Source organism: Macaca thibetana, chromosome 1, assembly GCF_024542745.1.
Source record: "Macaca thibetana thibetana isolate TM-01 chromosome 1, ASM2454274v1, whole genome shotgun sequence".
NCBI lineage: Eukaryota > Metazoa > Chordata > Mammalia > Primates > Cercopithecidae > Macaca > Macaca thibetana.
In genome coordinates, this window is record NC_065578.1 from 139,465,484 (window position 1) to 139,481,116 (window position 15,633).

Genomic DNA, 15,633 nt, shown 5'->3' on the forward strand with positions numbered 1-15,633 from the left:
GGTTTCTGAATCACTGTCATCAAACCCTGTCTGTTGACTTCAGTTTAGATTTGAGAGTTGCCTTGTAATCTACCCATTCATTATTCCCAACGGTATTTGTGTCTTTCACGGTTCCAAGAGGAGTGTGACTCTCTGCCACTCTTCAGGAGTTTCTGTTCCACAGTTTAGGTGGTATGGGGCAGTGGTTCTGAATCAGCAGAAATACCCATGGAATCCTTAAAAAAGTAACAGCTCTATTGAGATATCATTTACATACCATACAATGCACACATTTAAAGTATATCAGTCAATGGCTTTCATGCATTCAGAGTTGTGCAACCATCATCACATAATTTAGAACATTGTCATTACCCTAAAAAGCAACCCTGTACTCATATTACCAGTCGCTCTCCATTTCCCCCAACCCCCACCCCCATCCCTAGGCAACCACTAATCTACTTTCTGTCTCTGTAAATTTGCCTATTGCGGACATTTCATATAATGAAATTATACAATATGTGGTCCTTTGTGATTGGCTTTTTTTACTGAACATGATGTTTCACGTACTATAGCATGTATCAGTACTTTATCACCCATGGGGTGTTAAAAATACAGTTAAAAATACAGGCTTTCACATGTCCTACAAAGTGATAGAAAACAATTATAAAAATTGGCTGAGCACAGTGGCTGATGCCTGTCATCCCGGGACTTTGGGTGGCATTGGCAGGCAGATCACTTAAGGCCAGAAGTTCGAGACCAGCCTGGAACACAGTGAAATCCCGTCTCTACTGAAAATACAAAAATTACTCGGGTGTGGAGGCACATGTCTGTAATCCTAGCTACTCGGGAGGCTGAAGCACGAGAATCGCTTGAGCCTGGGAGGCAGAGGTTGCGGTGAGCGGAGGTTGCACTGCTACACTCCAGCCTGGGTGAGAAAGTGAGACTCTGTCCCAAACAACAACAACAAAGACAACAACAATAACAAACAAACAAAAACCCCGGATTCCTGGAGATCCTGATTCCGTAGGTGTGGTCTCTGCAAGCAATTTTGTCTGGAATTGAAGACCACTGGTGTTCTGGGACAAAGGCTTAGAAACAGACAGGGGTCCAAATTCTGGCTCTACCACTTATTGAGGTGTATAAATTTGAGGAGGTTGCTAAATGCTCTGAACTTCAGTTTCTCCTGGAAAATGGGATAATGATACCTAGCTTGTGTGGCTATTGTTAGGATGAAATGAGATACAAGTCTGTAGAGTACCTAGACCCTAGTGTTAGCTTCCTTTGCACACTACTCTTCTGAGATGTGTTGGTTGAATTATTAGTAAGGATATGAAGGCTATGATGCATTCAACACTCAGTGCAGATTATAGATCCAATAACACCGACTTTCTTAAAGGATGAGGCTTACAAGACTTTTTGTTTGGCTAGTTAAAGGAGGTGAGAGTGACAGTCTGTTTTAGAATTCTAATGATTTGTTCAGAGATGGGGTCTTTTCATGTTGCCCAGGCTAGAGTGCAGTGGCTATTCACAGGCACGATCTGAGCTCACCGCAGCCTCAAACTCCTAGGCTCAAGCAATCCCCCTGCCTCAGCCTCCCGAGTATCTGGGGCTATTGCAAAATTTTAACATTGGTGCTGTAATGTACATACTGTTTATTGATTAGTTGTGATGGGTGAGAAAATTGCAGAGTCTCTAAGAGACTTAACTTTAGGAGCGTAAGTGCAGTTCAAAACGAAACCCCTGTTGACTAGCACAGTGTTAAAAAAACAAATAGTTGTGGCCCTTTGGGAGGCTGAGGCAGGCAGATCATTTGAGGTCAGGAGTCCAAGACCAGCCTGGCCAACATGGTGAAACCATCTCTACTAAAAAAAAAAAAAAAAAGAAAAAAAAAAAGAAAAAAAATTAGCGGAGTGTGGTGGCGGGCGCCTGTAATCCCTGCTACTCGGGAGGCTGAGGCAGAGAATCACTTGAACACTGGAGGCAGTGGTTGCAGTGAGCTGAGATCACACCACTGTACTCCAGCCTGGGCGACAGAGTGAGACTTCGTCTCAAAAAAAAAAAAAAAAAAAATGTTGTGGAGTAAATGTAAATTGGACACAGAAAATCCCTCATAATATCCTCCTGTTTGGTTGTATATTGGCCTATCGGCAGATCCTGTGGCTTAGACTCCCAGTCCCATGGTTCCTGGCTCCTGATGTCTTTTCCCATAATATTTTGACATTCCAATAAACTCTAATTAGCTGAATGATCAATCACAGAAATGTAAATCTAGAAGCGAATTTACAAATCATACAGCTCCACCCTGTAAATAAACCAGGATGATTAGGGTATTCATGATTTTGCAGATTGGCCAGCTCATGACTTGCCCTTTTTTCCTAGCTCTGTGCTTGGCCTCAGAGGAGGGTCTTGGTGCGTGTTTGACTTTTAAATCTTTATTTGAACTTGTTACACACTGTCACCCCTACTGCTCTGCTTGCCACAGACATGGAAGGTTCACTAAGGCCTTAAGGCACTTGTGCAAGCTCACAAGAGAAAGAAATCCTTAAGGCATGTAGAATTTGGACTCAATCATGTTGGTCTTTAACGTGCCTAGAGCAATGGAACGGGCACTTTGGGGCTGGTGGAATTCAAGACGCTCTGGCTGAAGATTCAGAAGTATCTGGTAACTCTTCTCTTCCTTCTGGGCATCCTCTCTTCTGTTCTAATCCTCACTTACACTCATTCCTGGTCCATCATAGTCTGACCACATCCTTAATCATGGTCAAAACTATTGAGACCTGGGCACACTGGTCATGAAGGAACAAGAAGGCAATGAGAGACTCTCATACCAACCACTGCCCTGAAAGCCCTGCTGTTCAGACAGCAAAGGGGCCAGCATTGGCCAAGCTCTTATCTTTGCTCTGAAACCTTCTTGGGAGGAGTCAATAGGGTCTCTTTTTGAATGTGTCCCTGGCCTTTTGAGGAAGCAGTGTGGTGGAGGGAGATGATTCTGGTAGGGGCTGTGAATGGCTGTTTTCTACTTGGGATTTCTTTCCTGCTTTAGGAGATCTATCAGGAAACTGATTATAACCACTCGGGCACCATTGATGCCCACGAGATGAGGACAGCCCTCAGGAAGGCAGGTAAGGACACATCCTGTAGACAGGGTCTTGGGATCCAGGTGTGCACATTGTAAATATTTATTCTCATGATGATGATTGCTAGTGATCATCATTTGTAGCTATCTTATATGGGATATCAAGGCAACAACAGAGCTTTGTTGAGTACCTTCCCTGTCCAGGAAATGGAGAATATTGCTGGATTCCATATAGCATAATATTTTAGAATTTTTCCAAGATATCTGCCTGTTACTGGGAAGGTGACAGCAATTACAGAGGATGGGGCTATGAAGGAGACAGAGAGGAACTGACCAGACAGGCAGCTGCCTCACCTTCTCTGCTTTCGCTTGCTGATGTCACCCATGGTTGAGTTGGTGCTGGTGCTAGTGCTGGACATGGAATGAGGCTGAACCTGATGAGGAGTGGCTACAAGGAAAGGGATGGATGGCAGGACACCTTCCGGGATCCCCTGGAGAAGGCAGAGTCAGACCTGGGTTGCAGATTGATACAGAACCACAGAGGGGCCCCTGCGATGTCAGCTCCTTGAGTGTTTATGGGAGACAGTGCTGAGTCCTCCGCTCCACCCGTGACCCAGGCCCCCTCTGCCCTCAGGTTTCACCCTCAATAGCCAGGTGCAGCAGACCATTGCCCTGCGGTATGCGTGCAGCAAGCTTGGCATCAACTTTGACAGCTTCGTGGCTTGTATGATCCGCCTAGAGACCCTCTTCAGTGAGTCACTCTGTCCTCCAGCGCCATCCTACTAATCCCAAGGTGCAAGGTGGGGCAGGGGCAGGACCAAGGGGCAGAAGCAGACATTGCTTTTAGGAGGCCAGGGGCCCAGAAAACGATAGACAGGGTTTCTGTAATGCTGGCACCTTGTGGGTGAGGGGCAACTGGACCTGAAGGGGCTGAGGAAGTCCAGCCTGGCCAGATCCAGGACGGAGGCTGCCTTTTTTTGGAGACTTACAAAGCTGCCATCCAGACTATCGTGTATCTACAGTGTGCAGTCACTAGGCCAAGATGAATGAGTCCCAGTAACTGTTCTTAGATGGCTTTTAATGTCTATTTATATTTGTTTTTCAATACGGATCATATTGAGAGCATTCCTCCTAGTGAAGGGATGGAGGGGGCCCTCTGGAAGGCAATAGGCATTTTCCTGCCATATTGGGCCTTGAGATTAGATATCTTATTAGAGAGGGATTTTTTCCTTGCACTGAGGTTTGGTAGGTGTTATGTTCTAGTGAGTCAAGGTCAGTTAGCCAGAGACAATGCTAAGGGGCTGGATTACCCACACGCAAGACAACCACCATCTGTTTGACAACACTGCACCTTGATAAAGTAATTGCATGTTTCTGATATAAAGCTTCTGAGGATGGAGATGCCAAAGGGACCATCTCTGCTGGCAACGGGGTTTGTCTGTTTTGGCGGGGGGCATCTGATCCCCCAAAAGCTCATCGTGTGCCCTGGATCTAGCTTTTTGAGGTCCCTGGGGCTAGGTGGGGACTGGAGGGGAAGGGGTTGTAAGGGAAAGGGGAGTTCCCCAGGTGGGGATGGGGTAGACAGAGGCAGCTCTCTGACTGTTCCCAAGTCCAGGAACAGCTTTATCTAATTTCATTCCTTCTCTGGTGTTTTAGAACTATTCAGCCTTCTGGACAAAGACAAGGACGGCATGGTGCAGCTCTCTCTGGCTGAGGTAAGTGTCTTGAGGTTTGATGAATTGCTGGCTGAAATTCTTGGACCATGTAGTTGCCGAGTGGTGCTTATTCCTGTTGACTGTCTTAGGTCCATGTGAATACTGTGCACATTCTGTGGCAGGCACTGGGGGAAGGAAGGCAACTGTTATACAGTTTTCCAAACATTTTTGTTTATTATTATTATTATTGTAACCATAAAGCTACAGCTACATTTCAGGTAATTTCAGAGATGCAAGCCCTTGTTAATTTGGATGGAGCTGTGGGTGGTGGGCACAATATAAAGTATCTGGCTTCTAGGACCAGCTGTCTTAGAGGGACCCATGGAAGGATGTAGGAAACAAAAACGAAATTGCAACAGGTAGAATGAAGATGCAAAATGAATGAGTGTTTTTACTGTGTACAAGCCACATAATGTTTTTGCAGAAAAAATCAGAGTACTTCCCCTGTGGACACTGTGGACACTGCATCCCTATATGGCAGAGGCCTTTACTGGCCAGAGGGGACAGCAGGAAGTGTGGAGATATCTCTAGGGTCCAGGCAGGGGAAGACATTGGCCTTTGACTTGCTTCTGAGGCGCTAGAACTAGAGCACCAGGTTATTACTGGCTGTGCCCAGTTGTCTGTGCCCATCCACTTTCTTTTCTTCTCTAAAGTGGGAATGCCATTGACCTCTTTCCTGTAGCCCAGGAAGGGCCTTCCTAGAAATAGACCTGTGGATTCTTACAGATACCTGGACAATAGTATGGAACCTAAAATGGAGTGTGGTTGTGTGGGTGCATAAAATATACATATATACACACACACACACAAATATACATATATAGGAATATATATATATACATATAGAAACATACATATATAAGAAAACATATATACACATATATAGGAATCTATAGAGATATATACACACATTTATTGTGTACATATGTGTGTGTATATATTAGTATACACTATTGTGTGTATATATGTGTGTGTGTATATGAATATACATGCACATACCTATTTTTGGAGCTCCCTTTGGGTCTAGAGCTTTTTCTGAGTCACGTTTCTGTAGTGCCCTTGTTCAGGAGTTAGTGACGTAGTGAAGGCCTTCCTTGCTTCCCATGTTTGAGCAAGGCACTTACTGGAGAATGGAGATAAAAAGATCATTGCCATGTGAGGCAGGAGAGCATTGATGGTGAAAGCACCCCAGCCCCTGAGAAGCCAAGAACTCAATCTCATCCTTTTCCTTTGCAGTGGCTGTGCTGCGTCTTGGTCTGACCTGGGGTTTCGGACATCAGTGACACTCCCTGCCCCACTGCTTGCCTCTTGTCACCCCTTCTCTACAATTTTGTGAACATTTATGCTCCAGTGGCATTCACTGGTTGTTCATAGCTTTCTTGCCCTGGGTCTCTTTCAGCAGCACTGAGCTATGAGCTATGTAAGCCGACCCGGTGGGCCCAGCGGAGGGAAAGCAATCAATTAAAGTTGTGAGCCAGAATGGTTTCCGCCTTTCTCTCGTGATATGCTATCTGGGCTGTATCCTGGGCTTTTTATGCTTTAGGAAAGAAGATGTTCTCGGGAAATGGCACAATACAAAACTGCTGAAAGATACAAAATGTAGGTTAATTTCTCAGAGGAGGCCGGGCGCGGTGGCTCACGCCTGTAATCCCAGCACTTTGGGAGGCCGAGGCGGGCGGATCACAAGGTCAGGAGATCGAGACCACGGTGAAACCCCGTCTCTACTAAAAATACAAAAAATTAGCCGGGCGCAGTTGTGGGCGCCTGTAGTCCCAGCTACTTGGGAGGCTGAGGCAGGAGAATGGCGTGAACCCGGGAGGCAGAGCTTGCAGTGAGCCGAGATCGCGCCACTGCACTCCAGCCTGGGCGACAAAGCGAGACTCTGTCTCAAAAAAAAAAAAAAAAAAAAAAAAAAAAAAAAATTTCTCAGAGGAGAGGTCTTCTGTGGACCGAGAGGCATCCAGAGGCCACCTTCAGGAAAGGAGCCCAGAAAGGGAGCAGGGATGGGATGCTGGGAGAACAGGGCTTTCTTCCTTATTTGCAGACACGGGAGGCTGCTGGACTGTACTGAGGAAAATTCTTACCTGGCAAATAGCTAGAGGGGAAAGGCAGTTCAGGTTAGTTTTGCTCACAGCTGAACGCTGGCATCTTTGTTGTTGGTAAGAAAATAGATGGCACAGCCATGGTGTCCTAAGGGAGGAATGGGGACAGGGCTGGTTGTTCTATGCAGACACAAAATACCAAGGAGAACACACACACACACACACAGAGACACACACACACACGCCTTGGCCCTGGATCAGTCTGATTGATTATGGATTAATTTTCTCTTTCTAGAAGTAGATGTAGATGAATGTTCCTTATAGGAATACGACTCCTAAGTATGGCAAGCACTAGTTGGCTTCAATGCTGCCTTTGAGTCTCCCAAGACCCAGTCGGGAGGAAGGGGCAGGCCCTTCACTGAAGAGAGGAGGTAAAAGCTCTGGGCCCTCACTGATCAGGGAGGGGCTGTGCCATCACACCACTGCAGGGAGGGCTCTGTTAATGTGATGGGAGAGAAAGAGATATAGTTGTTTTAGCAGCCTGCGGGTCCCAGAAGAAAAGGGGTCCTTCCTCGTCCAGTCAGGGATGAGACAGAGACGCTTCGGCAGCAGGACGCAGCAGGTGTGTGCCCCGCCATGCTCCGGCTGCCTGGAGAGGCCATGCAGCCTGCTCCTGTGCCCAGCTGGTGTGATTCTCATGCTCATCGACATGCCAACCAGGAACAGGTCTTTGTTCTACCCACTATAGAGGACCACAACAACCAATTCTCCCTAAGTAGAAAGTGCTATGTTATAATCAACTTGCAACAGGTAGTTTTATTTTGAAGCCCTGCAGGGTTAACTACTTGAGGGAATAGTCTGGTAATAAATAAAATACTGTCTCATTACAAAACATCCTTTGCTTTCAGGGTCCTGGGTCTGAGGTAAGGACTGTCCTGGGGACTCCTTACCAATACAGCCCAAGAAGCAGGTTAAAGATCCTAGCACTACACTTTCCCTCTCAAACGCATGAGACTGTGCCTTTTGCTTCCTTCTCCCCAAAGATGAAGGCTGTGGGAGATGATGCTTTTAGTCATGGCCTCGTCCTTGCCCCTAGATGTGGCTGCATCTTGGGAAAGCTCAGTGTCTCCTGGAATCCACAGCTTCCACAGTGCCCGGCACTTCCCCTCCGGGAGCCGGCACCACACTTTATTGCATTAACATGGTGACTTGCTTGTCTTCCCCACTCCAGTTGGATAGTCTGTGGATGCAGAGATGGAGTTTTCCTTGTTCCCTCAAAACCTAGAACAATGCCTGGTGCTTAATGAATGTGAACTCTGTCTTTCCCTTTGCAGAAGAGGAGGCTCTGTAGACTGCAGAGCAGGTGCCTCTCTGTGTTTTCCCAGCAGAGAGGCTGTGTTTGCACTGGTCCCTCACAGATGACACAGCAGCGCCTGACAGCAGAAGCCCCAGTGGGGACTGCCATTGATGTGCAGATTCATCAAAGCTGGGTCTCTGTTGGCAGGGAGGTGCTGGGAGTTGAAAGACTGTGGAGCTCTGGGAGGAGATGTGGCCCCTGCAGGGTGTCCTGCTGAGCCCGTCCCTCCCCAAGCTTCTCCCGACCCTGACAATTCCAGGAGGAGAGAAAGCCGTGGCTGCCTCCCATGTCAGGGGTCTTTGATTTGTTCAGAGAACCCCAGGGAGCTCTGATTCCCCCAGTGGGAGTAGGGGTGGGGTGAAGTCAGCCTGGAGTCACGGGGGTCTTCGTCTGTTGCACTCCCACCCTCCCTAGCCTTCAGAGTCAATTCGGGTCACCTCTTAAAGGCACAGTTTGTTTCCTTATTAGTAAATAGGAAGAAACACAAGCACCGTCAACTCCCAGACTCAACTGAGACCTTCTGGAACACGGAAGCTGACATTTCGGTGAAAGGTGTTTAGGGTGTCTGAAATATTCTAGGTAATTCCACCACAACAAGACCATCTTCAGTGAGCTCCCGTTTCCTGCTGAGAGTTGTGGATTAGCTTTCTCCTCACATCCACCTGCCCAGGCAGGACTTTTTGTAATTATGCACAATCACAGAAGCAGCTTGGAGCAGGGCTGGGAGAGCCAGGCAGACAGCCCATCCGCAGGCAACAGGAGGCTCTTCCTGGCCAAGGTCCTGACAACAGCCATGTCTCAGCAGCCCGGCTCTGCGGGGTTATGCACAAGGGCCCAGCACAACTGGCAGACAGGCTCCCCGCCTGCCTGGGTGGTCTCTGTCTGCCTCATTGACTGGCTTCTCTCTCATACCAGCTGTTATTCTGAGTCGGGGCAGGCTCAGCCCGCCAGCTTCTCCGATGTCCAGCATCTCTGCAGCTTTGGATGTTCTAATTCCCTCTGAGCCCCAGCCCCTGTCATTGCTTCTAGCTCTGGCTCTGGGATGTGGCAGTTCCACCACACCCTAACCTACCTCTTTTCTGCTCTCCTCTCAGTCTCCCAACCATGTCTTCCATCCATATGTTAACCCTTTCCTTCAATTTACGTATGAGGTTGGCTGACCTTGGGAGTTGACATCATTGATGGTGAATAACCAAGATGCCCACTGACCTCTCCACTTCAGAAAAGATAGCATCAGAAAGAACCCACTTAGAGATGGACCCCTCTGCCACCTTTTCACTTTCTCTCTCTCTTTTTTTTTTGAGACAAGCTCTCGCTTTGTCACCCAGGCTGTAGTGCAGTGGCGTGAGCTCAGGTCACTGCAGTCTCTACCTTCTGGGCTCAAGCGATTCTCCTGCCTCAGCCTCCTGAGTAGCTGGGACTACAGGCATGCACAACCACACCCAGCTAATTTTTGGTATTTTTGGTAGAGATGGGGTTTCACCACGTTACCCAGGCAGGTCTTGACCTCTGGGACTCAAGCAATCCGCCCACCTCAGCCTCCCAAAGTGCTGAGATTACAGGTATGAGCTACCACGCCTGGCGTAGGTTGTAAGTGGTGTGACTATAGAGGCCATCTATGTGTTACAATAAGTGCTATGGCCTGAAGGTTTGTGCTAGGTAACCCAGTCCTGAATTCATACATTAAATTCTAACCCCCACTGTGAGGGTGTTTGGAGGTGGGGTCTTCGGGAGGTAATTAGGTCATGAGAGTGGAGTCCTCATGAATGGGATTAGTGCCCTTCTAGAAGGCACAGGAGAGCTTCCTAGTCCCTTCCACCCTTCCAGGACACAGTGAGCAGATGGCCCTCTATGAACCAGGAAGGGGGTCCTCACAGACACCAGATCCGCCAGTGCTTTGATCTTGGACTTCTCAGCCTTCAAAACTATGAGAAACAAATTTCTGTTGTTTATAAGGCACCCAGTTTACAGTATTTTGTTGCAGCAGCCAGAACGGACTAAGACAACAAGGATGAAGAGACGCGTCCTGGATGTCCTCTGCCAGGAATCCGGTCTGATGTGTGGCACTCCATGTCTGAGCTTATTCCATTGGCTTCTGTCTTTGGAAAAGACAACGTTAGTCACTTACTAGTGGCAGTTGCACGGAGAAGGAGGGCTCACTAATGGGGGACAGGGTGATCATTTGGAGTTTGCAAGCTGTGAAGACAGATGTTGGCTCTTCACAATTTTGGAAGGGTTCATCAGTTAAGTGTAGGACCTTATGGGGAATGGAAATAAGGCAGAGGCATGGTTCTGGTCACTGAGTTCCTTAAGGTCTGCTGAAGGCTGCCGATGCATCTCTCACTCCCTCATTATGCTTTGGAGCAGAGCCAGGGGCTGGAGGAATGTGGGGTGATCCTTTCATTAACCACCATCTGTTGACACTTTTCTTTTTCTTTGTGAAAACATTTATATTTATATCTTTATATTTGACATTTTTATTTCTATATAAATCATTTTGTTTATTATGTACTTGTCAAATTATATACAAATTTATATATTTATTTATGTATTTAGATATTATTTATTTATTTGAGACATGGTCTTGCTCTGTTGCCCAGAGCTGGAGTACAGTGATATGATCTTGGCTCACTGCAGCTTAGACCTTCTGGGCTCAAGTGATCCTCCCACCTCAGCCTCCCAAGTAGCTGGGACTGACTACAGGCATGCGCCATCACACCCAACTACTTAAGAAATTGTTTGTAAAGACACAGTCTTGCTGTGTTACCCAGGCTAGTTTCCATCTCTTGGCCTCAAGTGATCCTCCTGCCTTGGCCTCTTAAAGTGCTAGGATTACAGGTGTGAGCCACTGCGTCTGGCCCAGATATTACTTATATTATACAAATCTAATATAAGTAAAAGTAAAAGAACAGTATATTGAAGCCCCATCATTATGAATTAGGACAGAGCGAGACTCCATCTCAAAAAAAAAAGATGTTAATATTTTATCATACCTATTTTGTCATTTTTTGCTGAAGTAAATCACAGATACTATGACATTTTACCCTTCATTATAGATGTCTAGGAAAGGACATTTTATGACACAACCACAGCACCATTCTCCAGCTAAACAAAATTCACAGGAATTCTTTAATCACATTGAATAACGAATCTATATTCAAATTTCCTTGATTGGCTTCAAAATGTACTCTTATAGTTAGTTTATTTGGATGAGGACTCAAAGAAGACCCTTAGCTTGCACCTTTTAATCTAGAGCAATCTAGATTGAGTGATTAACAAATAACTGGACTTTTAAAAAGGGGGCTCTGGCAATATGAATGTGCTTTACATGTTTCTCAGTCTAATTAAATCTCACGCGAAGTTCCCATTCTGCCCAGCTTCCTCCCTCTCCCCAGGGCTACACAGAATGGTTTACAGGGGCAGCAAAATGGGAAAAGGGTGTCTAATTTTCCCTCCACCGTGGTTGCTGTCGAAGCCTGCCTGTCCTTGGAGGTGCCATCTCCTGCTTCGGCCCCATGGGCTCCAACACTAACTGGGCTGGGAGCCGCTGCCTGGGTGTGGGAATGAGTCTCTGCTGTGGGAATCTTTTTCCTGGACTCTAAGAATCCCCCTTTCCTCTGAATCTTTCCTCCCTGACTACTCTTGACTCCCTCCCAGAGCTTCAGCTTTGAGAGAAGAAAAATCCCAAAGGCATTCTCCTCGGGCTGCTTCTCTTGGTCACGTTGTCCCCTGAGGCCAGAGAGCACACAGCTTGACCACCCGCTGACTTGAACGCAGAGGGAAGGAAGCTTGAGTCCTTCGTGAATTATGCTGCCCATTAAAGAAGCAGCTCACTGGTGGAGAGAGGAGAAGAAGAGAAAGTTTACAGTCCCTGAAAGGGCTCCCCTGGGCTGAAATTTCATTTCATTGATTCATTCACTATTAAAACATTTGATTTCTACCACCTCCCCCCTCTTCAAAAAGATGTCTACGGATTTCCTCAACTGTCATCTTCCTTTCCCTGTGCCTCAGTTTCCTTACTGGTAAAATGAGATAGTAATAGATATATACCTTATAGGATTGTTGTTAGGATTAGTGAGACACTGTACAAAGGCATGCAGAAAGTGCCCATTCCCCAGGAGATACGCCATAAATATCAGTGATTATTATTATTGCTTTTGTAGTTATTGTTAGAAGCAGAGTTCAGGTCTCTTTAGCATCTATGGAGCCTTGTCTGCTGGGCTTCCCTTTGGTCCTGATCAATTTTCAATATAAGACAGAGGACCTTGAGGTTCAGCGATATTCTCAGAGTTGTACTATCAAGTGTTCCTGTTGACCAGTGGGGGCAGGGCTGTGCTAATCCTGGCCTGTCTGAGGCTCTGAAGATGCCAGGCTCAGGGGAAGGGCATTGCCAAAGAGAATCAGCTTCTCGATTTCCACAGAAGGGAATAGCTCTGTTAGTAAAAACAGAGGAAAGCAGATGGAAACTCGCCGGGATTTTAGAAGGTTCTGCGGTTCTGTGTATATTATAAGCCTTCAATTTAGGCATGTTGAATTGAATTCAGTTCAACAAGGAAGGGAGGATTAGGAGATGAGAGGCATGATCTGGTGATGAAATTCAAGCCAAAAATCATCCCGCAGTCAAAATTATCCTGTGTATGCTCTGGAAGGGATTGCTGGGGAGTCTGTTCCAGAACTTCGTGGATACTAATGAGTGGATTTGCACAGTGGATTTACCCAGCAGGCATGGGCTGCTCCTGCTTGGCTCTTCAGCTTCTCCTGGCTACCTGAAATGGGAACCCCCATCACCCCGAGGGGAGCGGACAGTCTCTCAGGTGATTGAGTCACTGTCTTTAATTCTGCTCAGTAATTCTGTCAATAAACATTTCTTAAGCACCAACTACATGTCAGGCTCAGTGTTTGCACGGAGAGTTGCTGAAAAGAGATGCAAAGATGAATAAGACAAGTCCTTGCCCCCAGTAAGCTTGCCATTGAATGGAGAAGACAGGTCCATATACACGTAGTAGTAATTTGAAAAGGCATAGCGTAAGTGCTATAGGAGACATACAGAAAAATCAAGCCAGCCAAAAGGAGAGAGAGGTTAATGCTGACTCAGGAAACAAAGCAGGCTTCATGCAAGATGGGTAGAAATTTGACAGGTAGAATTTCACTCATTCATCCAGTAAATATTTATTAAGCATCAGCTATAGTCTAGGTACTGTGTGAGGCCCCGGGAAAGGAGAGGGAAAGGTATTCCAGACAGAGGGAACAGCATGAGAGAAGGCAAGAGGATGGGATAAACTGGAGCTTGCGTGGGGAAGCCCACAATCTTCTGGAGGAGATTGAGCTTCACCTTGTCTTTGAGGCTGTCACTGCAGCCCCAACAGGACAGCCTGGGCCAGGAAGCAGTCGTCTTCCTTGCTTAGTCCTGTCTTCTGTTCCATGATCCTGTCTATGTTACCAATGTGGAAATTTTCCTTTCTATTTCAGAGAAATAATTTCAGGCTACTCCCCAGATAGAAGAAAATCTTTGGACTCTCCAAGATTCAGGTTGCATGGTAACATCTACCCCATCCATTCCCTGGGCTGGAAGGACCCTGAGAGCTCTTTGGGCAGCAAGAGACACCTTTGATGGCTGCTGCCTAGCAGTGGGTCAGAGCACCTTGATATGCAGCCAGCTTGTGGCCTTTGTAGCTATATCCTCACCGCTGAGGGTGAAGAAGGGAGTGCCAACCCTCAGAACCATAGAGGCCAGGTGGCGTCCTTTATGGCGGATGTCCCTGGGTGAGCCCGAGATGCTTCCCTGGAGCTGGAAAGCAATCCAGATGCAAGGCTGATGGAACGCAGTCGGCTCCCACTTCCACCTGCATTCTTGAAACATTTACTACTAATTAATTTCTGAATTACACAACAATACACTTCCTAATTACACAGGGGAAGCACCAGCAGCTATAACAGGGTTGTTATCTATTGCACAAGTGATTCTATTAGATGCTCTATCAGAAAGGAGAGGAGGGAGGAAGGGAGGGGAAAGGAAGAGAGGGAAGGAGAGAGAGAGGGAGAGAGAGGGAGATGAACAGATTGAGACTGAGAAGAAAAGCCTGGCTGATAATGCTTTCTAGTCTCCAGAGGGAGGCTGGCTGTCTTGGGACCTCAGTATCCCTTCCAAGAGATGTGCAGCCATCTCTGGGCTTAGAGAGAAAAGGCTTCCTCAAAAACTCTGACAACTGTGCAAATATCAACACAGAAATATAAATAATAACATGCAGACTTCATGAAACATAATTACGGCCCAACATTATGAGGAAAGAGACTCACTGGAGACTAGCCATATTTCTTTTTATCTGAAGGTTTGGTTTTGCATGGGGGTGATTAAAGCAAAGACTCTGGTTTCTTTCTGTCTCTCTCTTTTTCCTTTTTCTTTTTGGTTTTTACTGCCATATGGATTTTTAAAATATTTATGTCAGGTTGGACTGTTCATTAAAATGAGTGGCTTTCATATCCTGTTGAAATATCTGGGTTGTCAAATGTTTATTAGGCTCATTGAATGTTACCGAGCAGCTACTATGAGTGGGGCAAGGGTGAAGTATGCAGGGCAGTAGGGCTACAGATATGAATAACATATGGCCCTGCCTTTGGGTGCGTCACCAGTCTGAAGAGATGGAGAGGTGTAAAAACAAGCAGCTTCAAAATGAGATGATAGGAGCAATGGTGGGGACAGGTGTAGGGAGTGGTGAGGGTACAGGGAAGCACGAGCTTCATGTTGGGGTTCAGAAGAGGGTCTGTGGAACAGAGGAGAGTGTGAAACAGGAGTTGTCTCCAATGGAAGCTGGATTGGGAGGGCCAGGGAGCCCTTGCCCATCCTCTGTGCCTGCGTTACAGGTATGAGGCCAGGCAGGAAGGCTGTAGGCGCAGGTGGTTATCCTGAATGGTGGCTTGTATCTGCCATGTCCATCCATTGGGAGACTAAAACTGCACCAGTTATTTGGACAGAAAGAATTTAATGCAACAAATTGTCAAGAAAGTATAACATTGTAACTAGTAACTGAATGGATAAAAAGAGTACTTCAGGCTGGGCACAATGGCACATACTTGTAATTCCAGCACTTTGGGAAGCCAAGACAAGCAGATCACTTGAGGCCAGGAGCTCGAGACCAGCCTGGCCAACATGGCGAACCCCATCTCTTCTAAAAATACAAAAATTAGACGTGGTGGCATGCGCCTGTCTCAGGAAGCTGAGGCAGGAGGATCACTTGAACCCAGGAGGCAGAGGTTGTAGTGAGTCAAGGTCGCACCACTACACTCCAGCCTGGGCGACAGAGCAAGACTCCGTCTCAAAAAAAAAAAAAAAAAAAAAGCACTTCAGGGTGTCACGGAGTTAACAACTGTAGGAGGAAGCCACTGCCTGTGGGGCTGAGTGAACAAAGGGATGAAATTGGAATTATTAAAACTTTAAAAAGAGACCCTGTCGAGCTGAAACTCAGA

General features: G+C 46.7%; 2 protein-coding genes across 2 annotated transcripts in view; one reads left to right on the forward strand and one right to left on the reverse strand.

The window, feature by feature from the left end:
* Positions 1 to 6,250, forward strand: part of CAPN8 (calpain 8) — a 74,497-nt gene extending 68,247 nt beyond the window's left edge. The window contains exons 17-21 of the mRNA XM_050760711.1: positions 2,573 to 2,641; positions 3,023 to 3,101; positions 3,690 to 3,806; positions 4,712 to 4,770; positions 6,007 to 6,250. Of these exons, the coding sequence (XP_050616668.1) occupies positions 2,573 to 2,641; positions 3,023 to 3,101; positions 3,690 to 3,806; positions 4,712 to 4,770; positions 6,007 to 6,030 (348 nt within the window). The 3' untranslated portion in view covers positions 6,031 to 6,250. The remainder of the gene's footprint in view (positions 1 to 2,572; positions 2,642 to 3,022; positions 3,102 to 3,689; positions 3,807 to 4,711; positions 4,771 to 6,006) is intronic.
* CNIH4 (cornichon family AMPA receptor auxiliary protein 4) overlaps positions 1 to 15,633 on the reverse strand; it is a 728,363-nt gene that overhangs the window by 623,913 nt on the left and 88,817 nt on the right. The window lies entirely within an intron of this gene.